The sequence below is a fragment of the Urocitellus parryii genome, chromosome 6 (genome assembly GCF_045843805.1).
Source record: "Urocitellus parryii isolate mUroPar1 chromosome 6, mUroPar1.hap1, whole genome shotgun sequence".
In the NCBI taxonomy this organism is placed as follows: domain Eukaryota; kingdom Metazoa; phylum Chordata; class Mammalia; order Rodentia; family Sciuridae; genus Urocitellus; species Urocitellus parryii.
The window spans coordinates 116,991,155-117,019,094 of NC_135536.1; the positions used below are offsets into that span (position 1 = coordinate 116,991,155).

At 50.8% G+C, this 27,940-nt stretch overlaps 1 protein-coding gene across 1 annotated transcript; it reads left to right on the top strand.

Moving 5' to 3' along the window:
* Positions 1-274: 274 nt before the first annotated feature.
* Positions 275-27,765, top strand: Cd276 (CD276 molecule). Its single transcript, XM_026387779.2, is given in 11 exon segments — positions 275-412; positions 13,479-13,616; positions 16,312-16,492; positions 16,494-16,642; positions 16,775-17,089; positions 17,621-17,959; positions 18,111-18,407; positions 22,673-22,807; positions 23,595-23,636; positions 25,060-25,095; positions 26,360-27,765. Coding segments are annotated over 10 exon segments (1,596 nt in total). The 5' UTR covers positions 275-412; positions 13,479-13,537; the 3' UTR covers positions 26,383-27,765.
* Positions 27,766-27,940: the final 175 nt, after the last annotated feature.

Consider the following 27,940-nt stretch of genomic DNA (forward strand, 5'->3'; position numbering starts at 1 on the left):
GTGGGAGTGGTCAACGGCCAGTCACCTGTCCTCTCTCACCGAAAAGAAACTTTGGCTTGTGAAGCGTGGGATACGGGTGGGGGAAGGGCAGTGAGTAGACCGTAGACCAGCGCCACCTTCCCAGAGTCTTTCCCTCCAGGGTCGCGACTGGGGTCGGGGCGGGGTCCAGGCCCGCGGCCCTGCCCAGCGGGCGGGCTCGCTCCAGCTTTTGCCCCAAACTGCTGCTGCAGGGCCAATCCGGCCTCTGGGGCTCACCCGGGCCGCCTTTCCGGGCCCGCGGCTTCCTCCAGCCCGCCCCGCCCCTCGGACTCTCCGCCGCCCCCGGCCCTCATTCGGGCCGGGCCTCGCGGCGGCTGCGGCGACTCGGCTGCGCTCCGCCGCGTCCCCGAGTCCCGGGAGTCGGCGCAGCGCGGTGAGTGCTTGCGTGGCGCGGCACGGAGCGGCGCGGCGCGGAGCGGGGTGGGGCGGCCTTTGTCTGCGGCGGGGCCAGGGCCGCGCGGCCTGTGGCCGGGTGGCCGGAGCGCGGCCGGCGCCCCCTCCCCTGCAGCGCCCCGCACCCCAGCGCTCCCGGGCCCCTCCGGCTCCGCACTTGTGAGCGCGCTGAAGCCGGCGCTCGGAGTCAGCTGCGGGCTCCAGGACGCACCGCACCCCTAACCTGGCTTTCCCTTCCCTGGGGCCGAGAGCCGCTGGGGCACTGTCCGGCCCGCGTAGAGCCGCTGTGGGAGGCTGCGTGGGTGACTGTGATGACTGAAGCCCTGGGTGTGGAGCTGGGATGGGGGCAGATCTTGTCATGGTTGGCGGTTCTGGAAGCTTAACGAAGCGGCTGTCCGGGGCTGGGAGGGAAGCAATCTCTGGGGCCCTGCCGAGGCAAACACTCTGCCTGCCAGCTCTGAGGAGGGGGAGCCGCGGAGAAGAGGAGCGCGGGTGTTAGGAGGGTCCACCGTGTTTGACCCTGAAGAATGAAGGAGTGGATCATTGAGGGACTTCCACTGGCTGCAGTAGGAATGAGAACAGATTCGGGGAAGGGCTGGTAGGGGCAGCTTAAGAGGACCAAGAATATTAGGTGGTGATGAGGGAACGGGATGGGGCAGTTTGGGCTTGGAAAGTCCTAGAGAGATTGGGGTGAGGTAGGATGGAGAGGAGTTGGGGAAGACAGTGGAGGGAAGGTAGGGGTCCAGGGTGGACACATTAGAGCAGAGGAGGTTGAATCTCAGTGCCCCAGGGGCCCTCCATTGCTAAGGTTTACTCACCAGTTGGCCGATTGGGGAGCCTAAGGCAGCGAACTGGCAGAAAAGGGGATTTATTTCTGAGCCAAACCTGCCTAATGAGAAATGTGTGATGGATGACTCAGACATGGGATCTATCATTGAGGGAAAACATTAAGCAAATAGTAAAGCAAAGATTTCTGTGTGTACTTGGTGGGGGTGGGGTGTTTGATTTAATTGAGAAAACCTATTTATCCCCTTTAAAGTGATTGTGGATAATCTGTAAATGAGCCTGATCTCTTCATTGAATTAAGGCCCCAAGTCCTTTTCTTATGAGCATGAGTGTAGTAGTTACTTTCTATATTTGAAAGTAAGGAAGCTGTTTGAACTGTAAGAGAGCTCTTTATTTAGTTGAGCCTCCTCTCTAATTCCCTTGGGCCTCCCAGAAATCCCTAGGAAATCTGATGCTGGGCAGCAGTTTCCTTGTAGCTTGGGGGCCTGCAAATTGATGGGACATTTCTGAAAGCCAGGGAAATGGAAGTCTGTACTTGAAATTGAATTCTAAACCTGTGGGATGGGTTGGGCGGATCTGAGCAGCAGGCAGAGATGGAGGGCCCTGGGGCTGCTGGGTAGGAAGTGGTGGCTCAGGTTTCCAGTTTGCTTGGGAATGGGAGTATTGTGGATGTATGCATTTCCTTGTTTGCTGGAGTTTCCCAGCTTAAGCACTAATCCTTAGTTAACTGTGGGCCATGGGAATCACCCCCCCCCATGTTGGCTGTGCCACAGTCAGCTTAAAGAGTGTCCTGATGTTAATGAAAAATTTCCACGTGATTTTTGGATCAGCCCGGTGAACATCAGTTTTGGCTCTAAGACATCATATGGCAAGGAGATTCTTAAGGGAGAAAGCTTTTGCTGGTGCAGTAAGTGGCGTCAGCTGCATCATTTGTCCCATGACTGATCTCCAAAGTTCTAAGCGCTCATGGCATCAGTGGGGTCTTCTGTACCCCTGCAGGGAGCTTTCTAACACACTATAGACTCCTGTGCTCTGAGAGATCAGACCATGGAGCTTGTGAGAGGAGAATCCTGAGCTAATGCAGCCTCAGTGTGAGAAGAGGTGTTGGGATTTTGACCCAGTTTTCCTCTTGTCCTTGTCCTTTAGCTCTGACCCCCCCATCTGATGGGGCAGGTTGACTGAATGTCCGAGATGCTCAGATGCCTGACAGCTGGGTTGGGTGCTTTAATGCTTTTGAGGGGAGTTATAGAAGTGGTGTTCTTTCAGAGTACTCCTTTAGGGAGTCTGTGTCATGATCCTAGTGAGGCTGGTTCTGAATCTTCCTGTGGGAATCCCCCTTCCTTAAATACTGGCCTTCTCTGCAGTAGGAAATCTTCATTATTTGGAGTAGGATTTGGATTTGATACTGAAGTGTGCAGTACTATTTGGGGTCAGAGATACAGTGTGATCCTAGAGCCATGAGTTATATTCCATACACTGGAAGAGACTGCTAGGAAGTATTGTACAAATGCCTGTTGCCAGATGATTCTTTGTTGGACATACAGGGCTTGGGCCATCTGCAGAAAAATGACCAAATCCAAGCAACCTCTGAGATTATAACTGCATGGGGGCTGCTGAGCTGTGGTTCTGAGTCACAGGGTCAGGGGAGAATTAAGAAGGGAAGGATGACATCACTGCCCATTATCCTCTGAGTGGGTAGGACTTTTCATTGCTGTCCTTTTCCCATGTTCCTGGGCAGTAGGGTCAGGGAAGTCCACCAGCTAAAGAGAAGGGTATAGCCAGGGCCTGGGGGTGTGATGGGGTCAGAATGGGGTCAGATGGGGTCAGAATGGATCACACTTCTGGGGAGGATCACACTTCGGGGGAGGGTGCCACCCTGGTTCAGCCACCCTGTAGTGTGCTGGATTGGAGAATTGGGTTTTCACATTTTGGGGACAGCTCTATATAGGGTGTTTTTTTTTTTTTTTTTTTTTTTTGTTAAAGAGAGAGTGAGAGAGGAGAGAAAGAGATAGAGAGAGAGAATTTTTTCAATATTTATTCCTTAGTTCTCGGCGGACACAACATCTTTGCTGGTATGTGGCGCTGAGGATCGAACCCGGGCCGCACGCATGCCAGACGAGCGCCCTACCACTTGAGCCACATCCCCAGCCCTATATAGGGTGTTTAATAGATGTTATCTGATGTGATTATCATAGCAGTCCTATGAGATTGGGGATCCTTAGCACCATTGTACAGACAAGGAAACCCCAGGCCCAGGAAGGGCAAGTCACGTGCCCAAAGACACACAGTTGGCAAATGGTGGAAGTGATCTATTGTCTGCCTAAAAACTGGCTCTTTCTGACACTCTGAAGGCAGCCGCCAGGTTTTATACTCATTTTGGAGCCTAGCAAACAGGTTAAGTAAGGGTCCCCTAGGGTGGAGAAGACTCATCTGGGGAGCTTGGGAGAAGGACGCCCCAACCTGGAGACCCAGAGACTAGTGTTCCTCACAATATGGTCAGGGTCATTGCTGCTAGTTCTCACTGTCCCAGAGGCCTGGTGTTTGTCACAGTGGTGCCTCCAGGAGTCCCTCCTACACCATCTGCTTCTGACTTATGCTACCACCACAGCTGACCCCACCCTCCCTCTCATTCTCTTTGTGATCCAGAAAATAAATGCTCTCTCCACACCCTTAATGTCTTTGGATATCTGTCCTTCCCAGGGGAAATGCTGGAACAGGTGCTTATGGGTAAGATCTGTCCTGGGAGAGCCAGAGGGGTTTGCAGCTTAAGTGGAGAGATGTCAACAGAGTCGTTCTGACAGACTGAGTCTCTTTCTGGGTAGAATCTGTAAGAATTTGGAGGCAGGGAGGCATTGAGCAGAATGTACCTGGGGAAAATGTGCCCTTCCTTGTGCAGAGTCTGGAAAGGCTTCTGACAGGGATGGGACTTGGAGGCCTGTTTAGATGGACACCTGGAAGGGCTCTACAAATGCAGGGGCAGGTGCACATGCTGAGGCCTGCTGGCATTTGACCTGGGATCTGCCCTCTGGTGTGGTCTCCTGTTCTCTCATCCCTTCTTGTCCCCTCTTGTTGTTCCCCTTGTGGCCATCCTTTCTTCTGGCTGGACCTCCTTTGGTGCTCAGTGTGGCTTTGACTTCTTTCAGGGCTCTGTGCCTTCAGGGGTGTGTGCATCCCTGTGCACATACAGGTCAGCTTCTCAGCCACTGCACAGATCTCTCTTCAAGATGACATCGCACCAGGCATGCCCATAATCCTAGCAGCTGAGGAGGCTAAAGCAGGAGAATTGTGCGTTCAAAGCCAGCCTCAGCAACTTAGTGAGGCCCTCAGCAACTCAGCAAGACCCTATCTCTAAATAAAGTATAGGTGCTGTGGTTTTGGCTCAGTGGTAGAGTGCTTGCCTAGCATGCGTGAGGTACTGGGTTCGATCCTAAGCACCACATTAAAAATAAATAAATAAATAAATAAATAAAGGCATTCTGTCCATCTACAACTACAAAAAAAATTTTAAAAAATAAAGTATATAAAAGGGCTGGGGATGTGGCTCAGTGGTTAAGTTTCTCTGATTCAATCCCCAGTACCAAGGGAAAAAAAAAAAAAAGATGGCATCACACTGCCTTGTCAAGTGGCTGTTGGTCCCTAGAAGATGAAAACACATTTTGGGGCAGCCCCCTGGCCAGAAGGGAGTGATGGAGGCAGACTGTCTGATGTACATGAGTCTCCCCATGTGCTCAAGCCTGCTGAGGCCTATGGTTTTTCCCCCTCCAGGTTCTGAGCCTTGACCTCAGTGTGGAAAAGATGTTTTAGTGAGGACAGTGTGTTTGGGGAGGCCACTCACTCTGTCCAATGCTTGTTCTGTTCCCTTCTTTTCCTTGTGCTTCCTCCAGGCATGAGGGAAGCAGGTGGAGGATGCCAGGGAGACCTTGGGCTACTCTGCCTGGCAGCCCTGATGACAAGCGGCAGTCCTGACTCACACAGAAATCACTTGGAGAGGAAGACTGGATTGCTGTCTTGGGTGGGATCATGGGACTGGGGCGTGGTGCCCAGTGGACAGCCTTGGACAAAAAAGGCCCACACTGATTCAGATTGTCAGGAAAAGGGAAGGGCAACAGAGGCGCTTCCCAGGCAACTCTGGAGACCCCACTTCCTTTTCCCCAGGGCCTCCACCCATTTATGGAGCCCCTAGTGTTTATTAGGTCTGTTTAGGTCCTTTTACTCAGTTGAGTCCTATAATTATCCCCTGAGGATAGGGTTTATTATTCCCATTTTACAAGTGAGCAAAATGAGGATCAGCATATTTCCCTTAAGCCACCTGACTTTGGAGGTGGCATTGTGAATTTGAACCTGGCTCTCGGACTCCAAAGTCATCTTCTTAATCAGTAGAGCTCATTTCTTGTGATGTCACCAGCCCAGCTTGTGATTATGATCATAGCAAGGGATGGTGGCTTGAGCTCTTCTTTGATGGTTGAGGGGATGAGGACCCAGAGAGGCCAGGGATTTGTCCTAGGGAATGGAGCAAGTGGTGGTGGCACCTGGTCTGAAATCCATGTTGTGTTTTCCTTTTTATTTTTTCTTGTTAATTGCAAAAGAATTACATGTTTACTGCCAAAGTAGAAAGGAAATGTAGGCTCACCCTCACTCCCACATTCCAAGGTTGGGTTCATGGTCAGGTTTCTGGATCCTCTTCCTACATACAAACATCTGTCCATCCATCCGCTCTCCATCTGAACTCACATGTACTCCTTCAGTGAGCAATGCACCAAGCTAGAATTAAGGATGTGATAGCTAAATAAAGCAGACATGGTTCCTACTCGGGGAGGTACCAGTATGACCTGGGGACCACAAACGGAATGCAGTGGATAACAGGGACCTCCTTTGAGTGGCAGACCTCTGCCTTGGCTTTCCTGACAAGGGCATCTTCAAGGTAAAGAGGTATTAGCCATGTCAACCAGGATGAAGGATGCATGTTGGCAGAAACCCTGTGAGGTTGGAAAGAGGGTCTTAGGATGTAGGAGCAGGAAGCAGATCCCTGTCCACGCAAGGGGCAGGTAGGGAGAAGTGAGTACTGGGAGATGGGCAGGGCCAAGCCAGACTAGGCTCTGTAGAGGCTGAGATCTTAGCCCAAATAAAATGAGCAGCCCAGGGATTAACTGTCGAAGGTGGTTACTTGATGCAGTTTATGATTTTATAGCAGTTACTCTGGCTGCTGTGTAAAGCATAGGTCATATAGGTGGGGGAGACAGTGAAGAGGCTTTGTAGTCCATCCAGGAAGAAATGATGGTGACCTGGAATAACCAGGAACAGAAGCAGAGGTGGAGAGAAACAAGATATATCCAAATATATTCAAGGACTCCTAGCTCAAATGGCCTTTAAAAAAAGAAAATATTGGTACAAGTATTTGTTAAATATTTGTGCAGCCTGCTTCAGGTATCAGAGCTTAAATCATGATATTAGAGTTCTGTGTCTCTAGTTTTCATCTCTGCCTCTACTTATTTGTTTGGATCTGTTCTTTAAATGTTTGGTACTGAATGGTTACTAACAGCCCCAGACCGTATTTTTCCCAGCAATCAGCAACAAAGAGCCTTTACTTCAGATTCTTGGCTCTTGCAGAAAAGCTCTGGGGAAGTCTTGATTGGGTGCAGCTTGGCTCACAGCCCATTCCTGAACCAATCATCGAGAGGGGGTGGGGCAGGGGTTCTCCACTGAGTCAGATCTGGTCACATGCCCACGCTTGCTGCTGATTGCAGGCTCCCTTTACCTTCCCCCCAGCATCCTAGGGACTGGGTTCCTTGCAGGAAGGTGGACCCCTATTATCTGAAGGAGCTAGTCTGGAAGGAAAGGGGAATACTACGATGAAGAATACAGAGGAAAATAATTAATTGTTAAAGACTAGCTGCTAGAGACACGGATGATCTGCCTGGCAGCTGTTTTGCTTCTTTGTCGAGGAAGTAAGGAGCAGATATTCAGAAGGAATGGGATGCAGGCCAGGTGGGGAGGTGAGAGTCTATTTTAACTGGATTTGTAATCTAGCCCTTGGGATTACCTGTCCCAGTGCTGAGTGAACTTGGAGATAATATCTGTGATAAGCTGTCAGGGATATTTCAGGACAGTCAGTAGAAAGTGGGAGAGGGGGCGGAGGAGTGGTCACTGCTTCTCACCATTCCTGCTTTTCACCATGTACAGAATCAATCAATCCTTCCAGAATCCTTAACTGACCCCGAGTACTTCCCTTGCCTCATCTTTGACAGCCTCTCCCAGAGCCCTGTCTTCCTAGAATGTGATGTCATGTCCACTAGTTCATGCCTCTCTGACTGTTCCCCTCCACCCTCTGCCAGGCAGCTGAGTGTCCCCCTCTCTGTGCAGTTGTTACTAAGCCTCCCAACTCCAGTGAGTTGCTTTACCCTGTGTGCCCAGACTACCTTGTATAAACCTAAACCTGTGTCAAAGATCTCATCACAGTTCTTTGTTTCCCAAACCCTTTCCCCTATTATTATTATTATGAAAATTTGGCATTTTAAATATTTATGCCACTTAGCAGCTTTGTACCCCTGAGCAACTTATTAAATCTCTCCATCCCTGAATTTCCTCATCTGTAAAATGATATAATAATAGTATGTAGCATGAATGAATGAATGAATGCTGGAAGGCTTGAAATGGACAAATAACTAGTTTTAGAGGGAAGAAAACAGATTGCAGGAACAGGAAATTAGTGATCTGTGCTTGATTCCTGGCAAAGTTCTGGAACCAGTTATCAAATAAGCCCTTGAGGAAGAGCCCGTCAGGAGGAGCTGGCAGGGCTTTACTATGGTTTTGCAAATGAGCCTTTTTCCTTGTTCTACACCATTTGATTGGTCCCCAGCCAGAAATAGTGAAACCCCTCCTGACAGCCTTGGGGATGAGATGGATAGAGGGCACTGGGTGGCAGCACAGGAGGAAACTTCCTCTGTCTCAATGATGAATTGTGGATGGCCATTAATCTGGGGGCAGATAGTGATTTGGGCCTTTCCTATTCCTGTCCTTTCCCTGAGGACCTTGATGACATATGACCACAGCATGGAGGAGAGATCAACGTCTCTATATGATATTCTTTTTTTAAAATTTATTCACCAAAAATTATTAAGCATCTTCTGTGCACCAGGAACTATCGAAAACAATACTTCAAAAGCTCAAGGCATGGCTACACACACTGTCAGTGTGCTTACTGCCACTGAATTGTTTCCTTAAACAAGGTTAAAATTGTAAACTTCATGTTACAGGTATCTTACTACATTAAATAAAGAGATCATGGTATGAAGGGATGGACTTGGTTTATCTGGGTAATTGTAATAATAACAAATGGAACATTCTACAAGGCTCCACTCCCTCCCCAATTCCATCAGAGGAGGACAGCAGAGAGGTGAGACAGCAGCAATGAGTGCAGATGACTTCCACTTTGTTTTTTGCTTTTGTGGTACTTGGGATTGAACCTAGGGCCTTGTGTATACTAGGCAAGCTGTCTATCACTGAGCTACATCCCCAGTCCTGCAAATGACTTATGATCGTAGGCCGCGGATTTTATAGCCTGTTAGTTTGGTGACCCATGTGACATGGCTCCCCGGTGGTGACTTTGTCAAGATCAAATGGTTTAGGTCTATAAGGAAGGAGGCATGCTTGTTCCTTGTGGTCCAAGGGATTGAATGTGTGGTTCATGGGATTGAATGAGGTCAGTTGGACCATCGTAGACTATATTAGAAGACACACATTGGCTCAGAATAAGGAAGTGCTTTCCACTGAAGAGAGCTGCCTGAAAGCAAGTGGACTATGCTAGGAGGTAGTTGGCACTTGTCACTAAAGAGGGTGAACAGGTGGTAGGGGTGGGCAGAGAGGGGTCCTCTGTTTTCTGTCTCTGTCTTTCTGAGCCCTTGCTGTGTGTCCAGGAGTCCATGAGATATTTTGGAGTGGAAGCTCATTAGCTTGAGTTCAGTAGGAATGGTTCTTCCCCTAAACATGCTTCCTCTCCAGGTTTCCCCATTCTATTCTGTGTACCTGGGACCATTTGTTCTTTTTTTCTTTTTTAATTTTTATTTTTTGGTACAGAGGATTGAACTCAGGGATACTCAACCACTGAGCCACATTCCCAGCCCTTTCTATATTTTATTTTAGAGATAGGGTCTTGCTAAGTTGCTGAGGCTGGCTTTGAACTCACCATCCTCCTGCCTCTGGGATTACAGGTGTGAGCTGCTGTGCCTGTCTCATTTGTTCTTGACTTCAGACCATTCTTGACTCTTCTCCTTTTCAAACAATACCCAGGTCCCTTCACCCTTGAAATATCCCCTGAGCTGGACTAAGTGACTGTGATGAGACAGTCTCCAGTTCATATTTTGAGATACTTATTTTAGATGTGGTTTCCTTTTGTGGCTCTGAGCATGGCAATTTTCATAGCCTGGAGAGAGGGGGAGAAGAGAAGGGGGAAAGTAAGGGAGGGATGGCTCCCTAAATTAGTTAGTTCAGATGCTGTAAGAAAGACCCAAAATAACAGTGACTTATGCTAGAACAGATGCTTATTTCTCACCCATGTGACCGTCTGGGAATATCCAGGACTGATGCCGCAGCCCTGCAGGATCCTTCTGCCTTGCTGTTCTGCAGTGCCCAGAGTGTTGTCTTTGGCAGTGTGGCCCTGGAAGCCCCTGTCTGTGTGCCAGCCAGTGGGAAGCGGGAGGAGAAAGAAGATAAGTTCCTCCTCTTCAAGGGCATGACCAGAAGTTGTATATATCTGCTTCTCTCAGATCCTGTTAGCCAGAAGATGGTCATGTGGCCACATCCGCCTGCAAGGGAGGCTGTGATCTGTAGTCTATCTGAGTGGCCCTGTGCCTAAGTAAAAATTCTACAGTAGGGGAAAATGGCTAGAAGGGAACTGCTACTGGTTTCTGCCAGTCACTATGTACATTTTAATGTGATGATGGCTCCTAATAGCCTGAAGTTTAAGGATATAGTACATAAAGGCTTAAAATACTGATGAAGTGCTATCAGCTTCTAGCAAATATTTTCTTTTAGAATGGGAACATGGAGCTCAGACAGGGGAAGGCACCTCATTAAGACTGAAGAGCAAGGCTGAGCATGGTGGGTGGCTTTTGCCTGTAATCCCAGTGGCTCAGGAAGCTGAGGCAGGAGGATTTTGAGTTCAAAGCCAGCCTCAGCAACTTGTAAAAAAAAAAGGGGGGGCTGGGGTTGTGGCTTAGTGGTTAAGCACACATGGGTTCAATCCTAGTACCAAAAAAAAAAAAAAAAGATTGAGTAGCAAAATATCAGAGCAGGAACTGGAGACCAAACTTTAGACTTACTTTCTGCTATTTCAAGGAAGTCTGGTTGAGTGGGTGACAGAGCTAGGACTGGTCCCTTGAGGTCAGAGAAGGGGTGACTTTGTCTTTCTCCAGCCTTACCTGGGGAGCTACTCATTGTTCTTCAGGAGTCTTGGGGCTATTAGGACCCTGAGGTGCTTTTCAGGGGCCCTCACTGTATCTTAAAATGTATCCTGTACTGAACTGTACCAATTTATGTGCATATCCATCTTCCCTGTTGTAGTCTGCTCCTTGAGAAAAGACGAACTTGGTCGCCTCTGACCCTACTGTCTCCCCACCCCTCCAGGCACTCAGTGAGTAGTTAAACGAATTTCTGAGTACATGAATGAATCTATGTTGAAGGACTTCCTTCACTTGCAGATAATAGAAACTTGATTCAAATGGCCTTAAGGAAAAAAACAGATTGGCTCAAGTATTTGGCCGTCTAGGCATGTAGCTTGCTTCAGATATAGCTGGATCTAGGAGTTAAGATATTTTCAGAGCTCTGTGTCTCTCTGATCCTTCTCATCATTTTTGTGAGAAATTTGCCCAAGGAGCCCCTGCAGGGATTAGAAGGAGTTGGGGCTTGGGAGATTGAGTGATGCTGGTGGTCATGGAGGGGTTAAGCAGTTCTTATGGGGCATCCCAGGTTCAGGGCATTTTGACCCAGAGCCTAGTCTCAGTCCCGTTTGTTTTGGGTTCATGGGGATGGATCTTGGGTCCTCTCTTGGGAGCGTCCCTGTGGCAACTACTTTTGCTGGGCTCTCTTGGTGCTGTGGAATTCTCAGTTCTCTTTGATTCTGGCTGTCAGGCCCACAAGGGTGGGCTTCCTGGGTCCATAGTCTAGGAAAGGAACCCAAGGAAGCAGGCCAAGTGCCCACCCATGAAAGCCCCTCCTCCTTCCTCTGGAGGAAAGGACAACTTGGCCCTTTGGGGAGTCCTGATCAAGAGAGGTGCTTCCTGTGCTCCCCAAATGCACAGAGTCAGCAGACATGCCCTGGTGACCCTAGGTCAGCAATCATCTTGACCAGTATGGACTACGGGTACAGACTAGCTTGTCATAAGAAGGGTCTTGAGAAGCAGGCAGAGGAATGTGGGTTTCCTTCTGTAGTGAATAGGGAACCATGGGAGGTTCTTGAGCAGGGGAAGAATGTGAACAGATTCCTGTTTTGGATGCAGCTGAGAGAATAAGTTTGGAGGGGGAAAAAGTGGAGGTGGCAGGCACCCGCAGCAGTGGGGCGGTGGGGGAGGCAGCCCAGGAAGAACAGATAGGCCTTGGTTCTGTCTGGGGGTGAAAGAGAGGAAGGAATCTGGGAGCTCCTTCGTCCTTAGTGCTGGTGCTTCCTGTGGAGTGTGGGTAGGCACTGTGGAGGCAGCTGCTAAGGTTGTCCTGTGGGCTGCGGTGGCCCTTGTAGGGCAGGAAGTGGTGCCTGCCAAGGGTGCCTTTATGAATGGAGCACGGGAGGCTGCTGACTCAGCAGGCAGCAAGGCTTTGAGGCCACCAGATTTTGGACCGGAAGTGTCTGGAAAGGAAGTGGCTGCTCAGGGCTTCCCCACTGTGGGTGGCTGGGGCTGGCCAGGATGCACCCGGCTTAGCTGAGGGACTCCCTCAGCGCAGCTGCTGGGGATGGGGGAAATTTGGCAGGGATTGGAAGGGTTGAGCCTGGGCATCTGTGACTGGAACCGATGCTTTGGCTCTAGGTGAAGTTTGTTGTGTGGACAGGCAGAGAGGTAGCAGGCCTGGCCTCGGCTGTGTTAACTGGCATTTGACATGACATTAACAAATTAATTTATCTGGGCTGGAATTTTTTTTTTTTCCTCCTGCACAAATACAACCAAGTCATGCAGCCTGTCTGCCAGGGTCATTAGGAGATGGGGACCATTCGTATTCTTGCTGATCGGGGTCGGCTGGCATAGGTGGACACTGTTTACGTGGCTTGAGCAATCAAGCCTGTGGGACACAGGGAAGAGGCATGTGCAGCCTGCCTGAATTGGGCACCTTGGGGGAGATCAGACTGGAAGCAGGGCTGTACCCAGGAAGTCTAGGGTCCCCTGGCCTAGGCCTGATTTGTGGCCATAGATCCACTTCTCTCTCAGTCCTGACTTCAGCCTTAGATGTCACCCCCACTCCTGGCCTCTTTCATTTCTGATGGGTCTTGGTGACTCAGTACACATGTGCTTAACTAGCAAATAAGCATCTGAAGTCCGACACTCACATACTCGGCTACCTCCTAGACCTCTCCTCTGGGAGTTTCTGTAAACTCCCACTTGCTTCACATGCCCATCACTGAACCCTTCCACGCTCTTTGCCTCAGTGAATGCCCTCCCAGTCATTGGGGCTTACAGCCAACCAAGGACAGCCTTGCTACTTCCTTTCTTGCTCCCCACATTCTCGACTGCTGTCACTTTTACCCAGACCTGCTTTTTCATTTTGGTCCAGGTCCCCTTGATTATTCTGCAGTACCTGTCAGGTTAAACTTTAGGAAGCTCAGCCCTGACCATGCCATTCCCACTCTTTGAGAACCTTCAGTGGCTCCCAGCTGCCTTCAGGGCAGAGTGTACACCAAGGGCTGATCCCCGAGTCTGGCTGTAGTCTGAGTTCCTACTGTCCCCAGCAGTTCTTGTCTAGAGTCAAGGTGATCTGTGCACAGCCTTGACCCACAGCAGGCTGGCCTTGCGTTCCTTGCTGCCTGGCCACCTTCTCACATTTGGATGCTCACATTATAGGACTGAGAGTGGATGCCAGCTGCCCCTGCCCACCTATCCTGGTCCAGCCTCCCCACTGAGTTCCTCCTGCAGCACCTCACCAGGCTCCCACAGCCAGGAGTCTTGCTGGTGGGAGCAGTTGCAGTATTCTTCCAAGCCAGTCCTGGGGAGCTGAGAAGAAAGGGCCTGGGTAGGACCTTTGCAGACAAAGACCTCATTTCCTTTTCCTCTTCTTCACAGGCAGGGGCAGGGCAGTCTTCCACCACGGAGAGCCCAGCTGTCGATTGCCTCACGGGAAGATGCTGCACAGACTGGTCAGCCCTGGCATGGGTGTACATGTGGGCACAGCCCTGGGGGTACTGTGCTTCTGCCTCACAGGTGAGGGGAGGGTCAGCCATCATGGTAGTGTGTATGAGAGTACTCACTCCCACCTGGGCTCCTGCTAAGATGGTCTGGCAGGGCCACACTCATTTCCACCTCTTGGGATCCAGGAGGAAACCTTCTTTACCTTTCTTAGCATCCACTATCTTGTCTGTAGAATGGGTATGTGAGCACTGTGCACTAATGTAGTGATAGTGCAGTTTCCTGAACACACCGAGTGTTCCCTCCTCAGGTACCTTTGCACGTACCATTTCCTCTGCTTGGAACTTTCTCCCCTAGACACCAGCATGACTCCATCCCTTATTTCATTCAAGTGTTTGCTCAAATGACATCTCTGCAAGGTTTCTCTGGCTACCTTGTATAAAATAGCATGCCACCCTTTGTCCCTCCCCATCCCCTACCTCACTGCATTCTTCCAAGTGTTCACTTCCACCTGACATACTGTACTTGGTTATTGGGAGCTGCTACCCTGCTCAAAGAGCAGGGTATACCTCCAAGGTCAGGATGAGCGTCTAACACATAGTAGGTAATCAGTAACCATATTGAAGGAATGATGTATACCCACACAGTTCTTGGTACATGGTAAAGAAATGTCTGCCTCCGAGGGGAAAGAGTCGTGTGTCTGGCTCCATCTAGTGGTCATAAGGAGGTGATGCATGTCTCTATTGGGGCGGGTCTGATTTCTCAAGACAGGGCTTTGTATGGGTGACTCCCCAGGGGCTGCTCCACATGTCCCTTAGAAGGGATACTCTGGTCCTGCTGGAAGGGGATGAGAACTTGCTCAAATTCTCATGGGTTTCAGTAAGAGATCCGGAGCTAGCTTAAGACCTTTTGAGATCTTCACACACTGCAAAGATTATGTGTGTAATTTACAGTAAAAGTATTAACCATAAAATGCTGTTTTCCTAAACCGTCCATGGGTGCTATATTCAGTTAGCTTCATTTCAAGACCGAGCTTCACATATCTTGAGTGTGCCTACCCAGAGCCCTTGCCTAATGTAATTGTTATTGTTACCTAAGGAACGGCAGTGCTAGCCTCCCGGAGAAAGGCAGCAGACCCTGCCCAGTCTTCCAGAGCAGTGGAGGAGAGCTACAGCGGAGGCAGAGGTGCCTGGGTTGGGAGACTGCAGGGGAACTCCAAGGGACAGTGGCAGGAATGGGAGAGAGGATCCTGCCCCTGTCTGGGAGATCTGGACATGTCCTGGGGCCTGCTCTAGGGCTGGAGTTGACCTATGCTTCCAGGATTCAGGCTCCTGTCTTCCCCTCACCCCAACCCATCAGCATACTCATTATTCTCCCTCCTGAATCAACTTTGAATCTGGCCACTTTTCTCCATCTATTTCTACTCTCCAAAGCCAAGTCACCACCACTTCTTATAAGGACCACTGATGTCACCCCTAACTGCTTTCCCTCCTGCCCTTCTACCATCTAGTCTCCCTCTGCAGTGGAGCCAGAGTGAATTTTAAGCATTATGCCTGATTAACACCCCCGACCCCATGACTTCCCATTACAGATAAAAAAACAAGAATCAAGCAAACAAACAAAAGCCCCTAATTTCCTTATCTGGTCTCTCAAAATTCTCTGCATATGGTTCAGACAGGCCCTCTCCCATCAGGGTACCGTCTGGATGGTTTCATTCTGGGTCCTGCCTCAGAGCCTTCCCACCTGCTGTTCTACCTGGGACACTCTTACACCGGCTTTCTATCTCAGCTGAATATGGACTCTTTCAAGAGCTTGTGATTTACCACCACCATATTTAAAGGCATGGCTATTCTTTTTTTCTTGCATAAAAGCTAATGATATTTATTTAGGAAGAGAAGAAAAGAAAAAGCACTTGTCATCCTCTTATCCAGAGAAAATCGCTATTAGCATCTTGGTGAATGCCATGTTAGGTTCCACTTCCCAGTTTGTAAAAGTAGAATGTGCTTAGAGAAAATGCAACTAGCCCAGCAGATGTAAAATACCTGCCAGTGGTGCATGCCTGTAACCCAGTGACTTCACGGGCTGAGGCAGGAAGATCCTGAGTTCAAGGCCAGCCTGGGCAACTTAGCAAAACTCTGTATCAAAATAAAATATGAATAGGGCTGGGAATGGAGCTCATGGTAGAGCACCCCTGTCCCTGGTTTCAATCCACAATACTGCATACAAACACTTAAAACAGTACCCTCCAGATTTTGTAAAAAGCTACTTTCTTTCCATTCTAGGGGTAAAACCTAGGGGTACTTTATCACTGAGTTACATTGTTATTTTATTTTGAGACAAATAAATTGCTGAGGCTGGTCTTGAACTTGTGATCCTTCTGCTTCAGCCTCCCTAGTCACTGGGATTAAAGGTATGCATCACTGTGCCTGGCTACCACCTTGCTTTCTAATCCATCCTCTGCTTCTTTCTTTCTTTCATACCCTAATCACAGGCCTGTGAGCATTTGTATACTACTTTGTCCCTCTCTCCCATTAAGATATACCCTCTGCAGAATGTAACCTTGGTCTCATTCTCTGTTGCTTTCCTAACTCATGCTTGGCACATAGTAGGTGCTCATCATATTCTTTTTGACTGAATAAAGAACAAAGGCAATGAACTTACTTTGGGTCTCAGACCTAAAAGGCAGGGTGGACAGAGCCTAGGGATAGCTGAGGAGAAGGAGGATCGGGGAGGCCCCTCCTCACCACCCACCCCATAACCCTTCCCCCAGAAGCCGTGGCAATCCAGGTTCCTGAAGACCCGGTGGTGGCCCTGGTGGGCACTGATGCCACCCTGCACTGCTCCTTTTCGCCTGAGCCAGGCTTTAGCCTGGCACAGCTCAACCTCATCTGGCAACTGATGAACACCAAACAGCTGGCGCATAGCTTTGCTGAGGGCCGGGACCAGGGCAGTGCTCTTCCCAGACCTGCTGGCACAGGGCAACGCTTACCTGAGGCTGCAGGGTGTGTGTGTGGCTGACGAGGGCAGTTTCACCTGCTTAGTGGGGATCCAGGACTTTGGCAGCGCTGCTGTCAGCCTGCAGGAGTGGGTTGCCATCCTCTGCCCCACCACTGATCCCAGGACCCTAGCCCCACTGCTGACCCCTGTGCTCACAGCCACACATGCCCTTGCCCTGCTCTGCATCCCCCTACCCTTATTGTGTCCTTGACTCCCTGCTCTCTGCCATTCTCCAGCCCCCTATTCAAAACCCAGCATGACCCTGGAGCCCAGCAAGGACCTGTGGCCTGGATCCATGGTGACCATCACTTGCTCCAGCCACTGGGGCTATCCCAAGGTCAAGGTGTTCTGGCAGGATGGGCAGGATACATCCTTGACTGGCAATGTGACCATGTCACAGATGGCCAATGAGCAGGGCTTGTTCTATATGCACAGCATGCTGAGGGTGGCGCTGGGTGCTGATGGCACCTACAGCTGCCTGGTGTGCAGCCCTGTGCTGCAGCAGGACACACACAGCTCTGTCACCATCACATCTCACAGCAGCCCCACAGGTTTTTTTGTTTAAATATTTCCCTGAGGGAGGGGGGCTTCTGGTTCTTTCTATAGGGGCTGGGAGGATCTAAATCTGTCTTCTATTACAATCTCCCAGAACAACGAGATGTCTGACAATGATGAGGAGAAAGCTGAGGGGACCCCAGGTGGTGGCATGGTATCAGTGTTTGTAGGCTTTCTTGACTCCAAGGCTTTTCAAACTTCAGGGTAGTATACAGATGCATCTGGTCAGCAGAGAACCTTGGTATAGGAAGGGGAGCAGTCCTGCTCAGGAGGGGAGATTGCTGGCTGGAACCCCTGAGAATCACTCAGCCCCAGTCCTGGACCCCTGGGATGGATCTTGTCAGTCCAAGGCCAACCTGTTGTTTCCTCTCAGACTAGGGGGACTCCATATCTGAAAATCCTGTTTGGGGGTCTAAAGAGAAAATAGGAAGATGGAACAGGGACTGGGGTTTGATGGTGGAGGAGGCTGTGGGGGGTATAGAGTCCCTGCCCGTCCTCACTGCCTACCCCTCCGGTCTTATCCTCAGGAGCTGTGGAGGTCCAGGTCCCTGAAGACCCAGTGGTGGCCCTGGTGGGCACTGATGCCACCCTGCACTGCTCCTTCTCACCTGAGCCTGGCTTCAGCCTGGCCCAGCTCAACCTCATCTGGCAGCTGACAGACACCAAACAGCTGGTGCATAGCTTTGCTGAGGGCCGGGACCAGGGCAGCGCCTATGCCAACCGTACCATGCTCTTCCCAGACCTGCTGGCACAGGGCAACGCGTCCCTGAGGCTGCAGGGCGTGCGTGTGGCTGATGAAGGCAGCTTCACCTGCTTCGTGAGCATTCGGGACTTCGGCAGCGCTGCTGTCAGCCTGCAGGTGGCAGGTGAGCACCAGGAGTGGGGTGCCATCTTTTGACCCACTGCCCCACCACTGATCCCAGGACCCTAGCCCCACTGCTGTGAGCACACATACCCTGCTCTGCATCCCCCTACCCTTATTGTGTCCTTGACTCCCTGCTCTCTGCTACTCTCCAGCCCCCTATTCAAAACCCAGTATGACCCTGGAGCCCAGCAAGGACCTGCGCCCTGGGGACATGGTGACCATCACTTGCTTCAGTCACCGGGGCTACCCTGAGGCCGAGGTGATCTGGCAGGATGGGCAGGGTACACCCTTGACTGGCAACGTGACCACGTCGCAGATGGCCAACGAACAGGGCTTGTTCGACGTGCGCAGCGTGCTGAGGGTGGTGCTGGGCGCTGATGGCACCTACAGCTGCCTGGTGCGCAACCCCGTGCTGCAGCAGGACGCACATGGCTCTGTCACCATCACAGGTGAGGGGGCAAGATCAGTTGGGGAAGGACAGAGGGAGCAACTGCCTCTTTTTTAAGTAGAATCTCAAGATGGTCAGAAAGATTTTTTTTAAAATCACTCAGATTTTGGGTGTCTCAAAATCTCCCAAACAAGAAGTCCTTAAGAGACTTGCTTTAATGAGCTGATAAGAATCATTTATAAGGGCTGGAGATGTGGCTCAGCGGTAGCGCGCTCGCCCAGCGTGCGTGCGGCCCGGGTTCGATCCTCAGCACCACATACCAACAACGATGTTGTGTCCGCCAAAAACTAAAACATAAATATTAAAAATTCTCTCTCTCTCTCTCTCTCTCTCTCTCTCTCTCTCTCCTCACTCACTCTCTCTTTAAAAAAAAAAAAAAAAAAAAAAAAAAAAAAAAAAAAAAAAAAAAAAAAAAAGAATCATTTATAATATTTTCTCTCTTAAGCATACTTGAGATGGTGCTTATGCTTCTTACATACAGGAAAAGTGCCTGCCTAGAATCTGGAGGAGTGGGTAGGAATTTTGGGGCAGCCACAAGGCACACCCAGGGACTTGGTGAGGGTGCTTTCCTATAGGAACTTTTCTGGGTGATGTGAAGGCATTGCTGAGTCCATGGGCACCATTTGATTCTAAAGCTCTGGGAGACAGTGGGGCCTCCTCGGGTGGTCAGCCCCCTCACCTGGATCAAGGTCAGCCCTTCTCCCTGCAGACTGGAGCTCCCTAAAGGCACCGGTTGGATTGGCCAGGGCTGTCTCTGCTGCCCCCATGTGGTCAAGATGCCCACTAGACCCAAACTGCCTGTTGGGTGATCCCTTAATCTGTTTTTCAGGTCCCAGTTAGCCCAGGTGCATACCCCTTGCATCTGGAGGTGCAAAGAGGGCTCAGATCCACCTTCAGGCCAAGGGAGGCAATCACCATCTGTGATTGGTCCTGAGAAGTCTCCGTCCAGTCCTTTCATAGCCTGTTTACTTAAGTCTGACTTCTCAGTTCCACAATCTGGGCCATCTGAGCTTTCCCAGGGACTCCCACATCCCTGAGGTCAGGACAGCAGGTCCTGTGTATCTGCTTCTCTTTTTTTCTTTTCATGACTTCTGCTTGACCTTCCCAGCCCACCCAGCTTCTTATCTCCACTGGTCTCCTGTGTTTGCATAAACCTCAGGGCTCACTAACTTATTCCTGTCTTGCTTCTCCCCCTGGGATGTGCTGGGCCTTCCGTGGCCTTCACTTTTTTTTTTTTTTTTTTTTGGCATAGGGGATTGAACCCAGAGGTGCTTAACCACTTAGCCACATCCCCAGCCCTTTTAAATATTTTTATTTAGAGACAGGATCTTGCTGAGTATTTCAGGGCCTTGCTAAGTTGCTGAGGCTGGCTTTGAACTCACAATCCTCCTGCCTCATCCTTCCCAGCTTCTGGGGTTGCAGAGCTGCTGCACCTGGCCATGTGTCCTTTGCTTCTGAGGAATCCAGAGCCAATGCCCACCCTGCTAGTCTTCTAGGGGGCAGGCCTATTCTTCTGTTTCCCTTAGGCATTTCCTTTCTGCCAGCCTAACTTCCCACTGCCAGCCCCTCCCTAAGCCTGAGACCATCCTCTCCCTGGAGGCCCCAGCAGGTGCCTCGTGAGAGAGTCACTGTCTGTGTCCTAGGATGTTCTGAGCTATCTTGACCTTTCAGAGAACAGCATATGATCTGGAAGGGGAAAACAGTGTGTTCACAATAAAGACCAAAAAATGTAAGACAGAGTGAGGTGGACAGAGAACATGAAGCTCTCATTGAGGAGGAGGGAGGAATTTGAGATCATTTGCATGCTGGGTGCTGCTGTGTGCAGAAAGGGCTTTTGAGTTATAAATGTGATTGCAGGAAGAGCATTTACTCCACTGGAGAGAAAATTCTGTATTTTACACTTTAGTAGCTAAGATTTAAAGGGGTTCATTTAGGCTAGTGTTGCCAAATATGTTCCACAAATGAGGAAGCCGAGGTCCAGAGAGAAGAGGGTACTTCTCCAGGACCACAGACCAGCACTGTGGCTCTGAATCTTTTGGAAGTCAGGCACCTCTTTAAAAACTGAGTAAATGATAATTGTGATAGTTTGCATATAATTCAGAAGGTTCATGGCCCCTCTAAACTAGTCGGCAGGGGGTCTGTGAATCTTGGCTCTCGCACTCTGCAGCAAGCTGATGAACCAGGATCAGAATCCAGCTTTGGCCTCCCAGCCTAATTTTCCCTCCTCCCTGCCAGCCAACCTCCTGGTTTTGTTAGAGCAGGTCTGGCCTACTTTGGAGCCCTTGGCCTGCATTTTGTTCGGGCAGCTTTGTGCTTTGTAAAATATTCTGGGATTCAGACTCTCAGTCCTCCAGCTGGTCTCTCCCACACCTGATGGGGGTTAGCGATGTTGAGTGTGCCATGCCAAGCCTCTCCACGGAGAGGACTTTCTGGACCAGGATCTGGACATGGGGCCTGAAGGAGAGTCTGGGCCCCAGCTGGCTCTGTCCTTTATTAGGTGAATGAGGGCGAGTCTGATCTGTGTTCCAGGGACCATCATTAGCTTATAGGTGAATGTAGAAAGAGACACTCCCTTTGAGGATTTCTGCAGCTCTGTCCCCTCCTTTGCTGCTGAAGCCCCATCCTGGGATTTCCAGATATATTTTCCTTTTGGGGGGGCAGTCCTAGGGATTGAACCCAAGGGTATTCTACCATTGAGCTACATCCCCAGCCTTTTTTAATTTTTTATTTTGAGTCAGGGTCAGGCTAAGTTGCTGAGCCTGGCCTTAAACTTGATATCCTCCTGCCTCAGCCTCCTGAGTCACTGGGATTACTGGGGTGTGCCTCTATACCCAACCAGGGTTTTGTTGTTGTTGTTGTTGTTGTTTGTTTGTTTGTTTTTAATGTGTGCTCCTTGGACTGGCCCTCCTGGCTAGCCATGTCAGCTCCTACTGACCTGGGTGTTGGGCTCCTTGGCTTACAATGTCCAGAGCAGTAGTTTTGCCAGCCACGCCTTCTGAAAGTAACATCTGCTGCAAGCAGATGCAGTGGGAACTTCCATGAGCTTTTTTACTGCTTATGGTGCATCTGTCAGGGTGCCTCTGCAGCTGAACTGTTAAGGACCCTGCTGGCTAAACTGCTGGTGGCTTCTGAAGAAGCTGCTGGCCCCATACTGCTGATGCCATGGCCATGTGTCTGCAGAGAGTGAGGAAGGGAGCACTGTTTTTGTTAGATTTTTTTTTCCCCAAGACTCTGCCCAGGACCCATAAAGGGACCTAGCTGGGGGATGGTGAGGGTGATAGGCTCATGGAGGACTGTGCTCAGAACAGCTTCTGATCCTAACTTGGCTTGGGATATGCAACTCCTTCTTTTTTTGACACAAGATATCTAACAGGAGGTGGGTGCCTCAGTGTTTCACGTGACTGTTCCCCTGGCAGGGCTCCCTCAGACCTGCATGAATCCTTGAGGAAACTAAACCCTCTCTCCAGGGCCCTCATCTGGCACAGAACTAAGAATACATTTTCTGAAAAGGACCAGAGAGTAGTAAATGCTTTATGGGTCACATACGCTCTCTGCCTCTGCTTCTTTTTCCTTCTGTTATTCCTTCTCCTTCCTTTTTTTTTTTTTTTTTGTAACACTTTACAAATGTAAGAATGAGTAGTAGTAGCAGCTCAGGGGCTGTAGTAAAACAGGCCACAAGCCAGATTTGGCCCACAGGCTGTAGTACTGACTCCTGATTCATAGGATGGAGATATTGCCAGGTGGGGCCGGAGTGGTCAGGAGGCCTCCCTGGGGCATGACTCAAGCTAGGTGGAGAGTTTGGGAGCACTCTTTGGAAAGGGAAACTGGCAATGGTGTGGAGGCTGGAAGGAGCCAGGTGTCTCTGCAGAAGGTGGTTAGGATGCCAGTTTGGCTAGAGTCGAAGTTCCTGCAGTGAAACTAGAAGGAGAGGCTGGGAGAGGGTAAGCAGCAGCCAGATCATAGAGGTCCTTGAATCATCCGGAGAAAATTGAAGCATTATTCTAAAATCAGTAGGGACCCTTAGAAGGCTCTTAAACATTACTCAACTGTAGATTTCCAGGTGGAGGCCTGTCTTCGACAGCTGTAGCCCTGCCAGGGTTTGGCAGGTGATTGGAGAAGAGGTAGCGGGAACTGAAGTGAGCTTCATTCATGGTGTTGGGGGTAGGGAGGGTGGGAGCTGCTGTTTGCACCGTGGAGTTAGGGGGTGCTGTCCTCAGGGGTGTGGGGCCAGGGATAACAGTTTCCTTCTCCCCTCTTCCCTCTCAGGACAGCCCATGACATTCCCCCCTGAGGCCCTGTGGGTGACTGTGGGGCTCTCTGTCTGTCTTGTTGCACTGCTGGTGGCCCTGGCCTTTGTGTGCTGGAGAAAGATCAAACAGAGCTGTGAGGAGGAGAATGCAGGTGAGTGAGGGAGTGCGTGTGTGTACACACATGCGGGTCTTGGGATATGTTGCTGTCTTGATCCATTTTGTACTCTTATAACAGTACCAGGGACCAGGTAAGGTAAAGAGCAGAAGTGTATCAGTTCATGATTCTGGAGGACGGAAAGTCCAATATCAAGGTGCTAGTCTTGTTGCTTTGTCACTTGGCAGAAGGTAAGAGGGGACAGCATCAATCCAACTCATGATTATACATCATGGGTTAAGCATGTGTCTGCCTTGGTGTGCAAAACCTTAAGCTGCTGCTGTTGTGGGCTGAGGGTCAATACGAGTTGACTTTGGGGATTGGTAGCTGGGCGAGTGGCCATTGGTGGGTGGTACATGGGCAAACAGACAGAGGCATGAGCCTAGGTGTCAGCAAGGAGAATGGGGAAGAAATGGGCCAGGTGCAGGTAGGTGGGTGCCTGTGCTACGGATGTCTGGGTGGGCTAGTGGAGGCCTGGTGGGTAGACAGAGCTGGGTGCTCATGTTGGAGGGTGGCGGTTGACTGGGTTTGTGAGTGAGTGGGCAGGTAAGTGTGTGGGGTGGATGGACTGGCGGAGGAGTCAGTGAATGGGCCTTGGCTAGGTGAGTGGTGGGCTGCAGGCTGGGAGCTTGTTCACACTGTCCCAGGATCAGCTCTGCTCTAATCTCAAGCCCCAACCCTGTGCCTGGTGTTCGGATTGTAGGTGATGTCCCAGGTGGGACAGTGCAGGAATGAAAGCGGGGCTGAGAAAGTATTTTGTTTACTCTGAGTTCTTGTCTTCCAGGAGCTGAGGACCAGGATGGGGATGGGGAAGGATCCAAGACAGGTGAGTCTGAGCTTGGAGCTGGTCCTCTTGCTTGGGGGAACACAAGGGAAGGAGAGCAAACTTGGGGAGCTGAAGGGACCAGATTTGCTTTGAGGTTTGAGTGAAGTGCATCCCTGGACTGAGGTCTCCCATTCCACCAGAGTCGACTCTTTGCTCAGAGCTAGCTCTCCTGAACCCCTCCCTCAAACTGCTCCCTTTCTCCTGCCTACCTTGGCCCAGATGCCAGAGTTGATGTCACCTGATGAACCCTGCACTGTGCATTTTGGGTGCTTCTAAAGGGTGGGAGCATGGCCTCAGGAGACAGGGCAGACTGGGCTGTGTCCTCCAAACAGTAGCCTTCAGCAAGCCACTGTGCCTCTCTGGCCTCAGTTTCCTCTTGTGTAAAATGGACATAGCAACAGGTCTTTAGGTTTTCTGGGTTGGTTTAAATGGGATAACACATATGGAAGAAAATGTAGTACATACCTGGTGCCTAGTAAGTGCTTAATACAGTGGAGTCCTATTGCCATTAGGCAAAGAGCTGTGTAGCTTTGGGTGAGGTGCTTTGCTCCTCCAGGCTTTAGTTCCCCATCTATAAAATATCAACCTGGTCCTTCCCTGATGGCACCAGTGGTCTTTTGAAGCTTTCTCTAGTGACTTCATAGGAAAGTGCTTTTCAAAGGACACGGAGCTGGAAGACCTGGAGACCTGCTTGGGGCGGGTGCTGAAGCCCTGGTGCCCCACAGCCACTGGAGGCCTCACTTCCAGGAGCACCCGGGCTAAGGGTGGTAGGTTCTCGCTGAGCTGTTTGGAATGGTTCCAGTTGACACCACTTCCCTGCCCACCCCCACACCAGGAAGGGCAGAAGATTGACACCTGGGGACTGCTATAAATTATGCCAATTAATTCTCCACGTGTTGGTGCCCGTGTGGCAGGCGTGGAGACAGCCCTGGGAGCAGGCCTCATTTTTCATGCTCAGAGGCAGATGTCATTGGCAGAGGGAGGGAGTGGGGAAAACAGGTGGGGCGGAGAGTTGGGCAGCCTCCGTTGCATATGATCCCAGGCTCCCCTGGGGACATCTGCAAATACACCAGCCTCCTTTTGCTCCTCACCGCACTGTCTGTACAGTGAGCTCAGTGCAGTTCCACTTCTCCAGCAGAGCAAGGTGCTTGTCCCCAGTCTATAGATACAGAAAACTGACAGAAAGGGGAGGGATAAGACACAGAGTAGAACTAGGACTTATGGACTGAGGGTTAAGATGGCTCCCTAGGGCTCCTCCCTGGTGCAGTGATGGTGTCCCCATCCTGCCCACCTCTTCCTCCTGCCCCTTCCTCCAGTCTTTCCCTCTCTCATTTCTCCTGCTTCTCCCCCTCCCCCATTTTCCATGGTTTCTCCCTCAACGTAGCCTCCTCCTCTTTTTTTTTTTTTTTTTTTTTTTTTGCAGCCCTACGACCTCTGAAACACTCTGAGAGCAAAGAAGGTAAAGATCTATGGTGCTGAGCCTGCCTGACTGTGCATTCATGCATCTGCATAAAGGAGGGTGGGTGGTCATCACCCTTCACTGGTGACCTGAGGCTTCCCCAGAAAGCAACCTTCCCCTGGTGAGATGGCAGAGGGCTGAGTAACCCAAGCCCTAGCTGCTCTGATAGGAACCATGTGACAGAGGCTCATCCAGACCAGGTATTTCTTTCTCTCTCGTAATAGTCTGAGCATAATTAATCATAAAGCAGCTGATGGGCTGGGCCAGTTTCCACTTTCCAGGATTCTGTCCTCTTCAGCTTGAAGCTTCCATCCCTAGGTCCACAGGCCACTCCAGCTCCACACCCCCTCCAAAGGCAAGAGGGGAAAAGGAGGGAAGGAAGTGTGTCTTTTTAGGGCGTGGCTAGAAATAGCTCCCTTTGCTTCTGCTGGCATCCCATTGGGCAGGACATAGTCATGTGATCCGTAACTCAGGTGAGAATGGAAATAAAGTTCCCAGCCAGGCATTCACATTCCTGGTGTATAGCACTTGGTTAGTCATTATCAATTGTTGTTAAACATATTATTTTAACCTCAATGGTTATCTTAGGGAATGTAGCGAATAAGTTGTCTCCCTCCTTGTTGTTTGGAACCAAATGAGCATAGAAGACTTGAGCAGATGGGGATGAGGGCGCTTGGTGCCTGAAGACAGCTGCAGGGAATGTGGCCCTGTGGGTGAAGCAGTGGGCTTCCTGATCCCGCCTCGCAGGGAGGCAGTCTGCCTGCCCTCCCCAGGCGTCTGGCCAAACTGGATAAGCACAGAACAGTGCCGGGACGGGAGAACTACTTTCCCTGGGGACACACAGAGAGGGAGGGGCAGGGTGACCCATGCCCCTGAGGTTTTCTTCAAAACACTCTGCCCAGGCCAAGATGTGGACAGAGGCCAAATGGGAGTTGTCGCTCCACAGAGAGGTCAGAAGCCAGAGTGGAGGAGGTTCCTCTCAGCTGTGTTCTTAGGAGCATCCATGTGGGATGGGGAAATTGGGGAGGGGCTTCCTGCTGGAGGAGGGGGAATTGAGCCAGGCCTTGGAGGGCAGGGCAGGGGGGCCCTCGGGAGGGAGCTGTGCCGGGTGAGCGGGCTGGTGGGGATTGAGAGGTGGTCTCCCTCAGGGCCCTTCCTCGTCCTGCCTACTACCTAACTCCTGTGTCCATGTCTGGGCCTCTAGCACAGAAGGCTGTCAGCCTTAATGTCCCCCCCCTTTTTTTTCTTCCCTCATGAAATACAGATGATGGACAAGAAATAGCCTGATCAGGAGCTGCTGCCCCTGCCTGGGGGCTCCCACCCTCTGGCTGCATTGGGGCCTCCGTGTGAGTCTTCCCCCAACAGATGAGTCCTGCTCTGACAGGTTTGCCTGTTCCAAAGGATGCGGTACACAGACTACCCTGCAGCCTTATTTCTCTCATGGACACGATTCCCAAGTCATCCTGCTGCCTTAGAACTCCAGCAACACAACACCAAATCTTCCTGCTGCTTTTTCTAATGGACACAATACACAGACCACCCCACGTCCTTAATCCCTCCAAAGCCACATGGGCCATCCGGCTGCCATTTTTCTCCAAAGGACACAATATTCAGACTAACCTCATGCCTTATTTCTCCAAAGACACACTACACAGTCACCCATCTTGTTTCCCCATGGCTCTGATACACTAGTTACCATTTCTTAGCCCTTTTCCCATCCTGTGTGTAATCATATCTTCTTGAGTCCTGAAACTCTCTCCTGCCTCCTTTTGCTCTGGCCCTGGCCTTGGCCTTTTCCCACCCCTACTGAGACTGGGCATACTCCTGGCCACACACACAGGTGTGCAGAGGCCTACAGCAGCACGTGCTGGACCACGTGTCATTTCCCCACCCACCTGGTCTTCCCTGTGCCGCCCTGGGCTGTGCCCTCTCCTCTGGCAGCCTTCTGGTAGGAAGCTGGCATTGGTCACACTGGTTCTCTGGGGGTCTGTAGAGGGCTCCCTGGGGGTCAGCTTTTATTCCTCTGCTTTTTCCGCCTTTGGAGGTTTTGCTCCTTTTATTTACCCTGTAAATTAATGTTCATTGAGCAACCACAGGGATCAGCACTGTGTTGGATGCTGAGGGCCCTCTGTGGGAGGCTGAGTCTCTCCTGCAGGATGTCTTCCTCCTGCTGGGAAACAGCTCACTGTGCTGTGGCCTGCTACTCCTGCCCTGCTCCCTGCTGCGCCCTCTGTGCCCACAGCTTCTGAGATACCTCACCCCCATCCCATCTGTGTCCCTCACCCAGAGCCTGGGATGGGACAGAACCCTGGAGAGAGAGATGCCCCCTTGCCACACTGGAGAAGCTGGTGGTTTTGGAGGGTCTTCCCAGGTGCAAGCTGCAGGCAGGAGGCTAAGGCCTCTGGACCTTGGGTAACAGCCTCACAGTTAAAGTGGGACACCTCTTCTCACTGACTGGAGCCCAGGGAATGAAGGGACTGCTTCCTCATCACGGTGCTATTCTGAAGCCAGTGCAGACACCTCCTGGCTCGTCTCTGGCCAGCCCCTGGCCTGCAGTAGAGTAGAGCTTCACATGTTCTGGTCCTCCTGATACCATCTCTCCCTACCTTGGGAATGGAAGATGCGAGGATTTCTAATTTAAATGTGGGACTCTGCAAACTGGGGGTGTACTTTGGGAAAAATAAATGCCTTGGTCAAAAGCCTTTCCTCTGTGACGTGTCTGGATGCTGTGGCAGGGGCCTCAGGTCTCAGCAGGAAGGAGCCCTCCTGGACATTTCAGGCTAGAGTCGGGTCTCTGTGGCCCTGTAACCCCGTCAGTTTTCTGGCCTAGTTTCCTTCTTGAAAA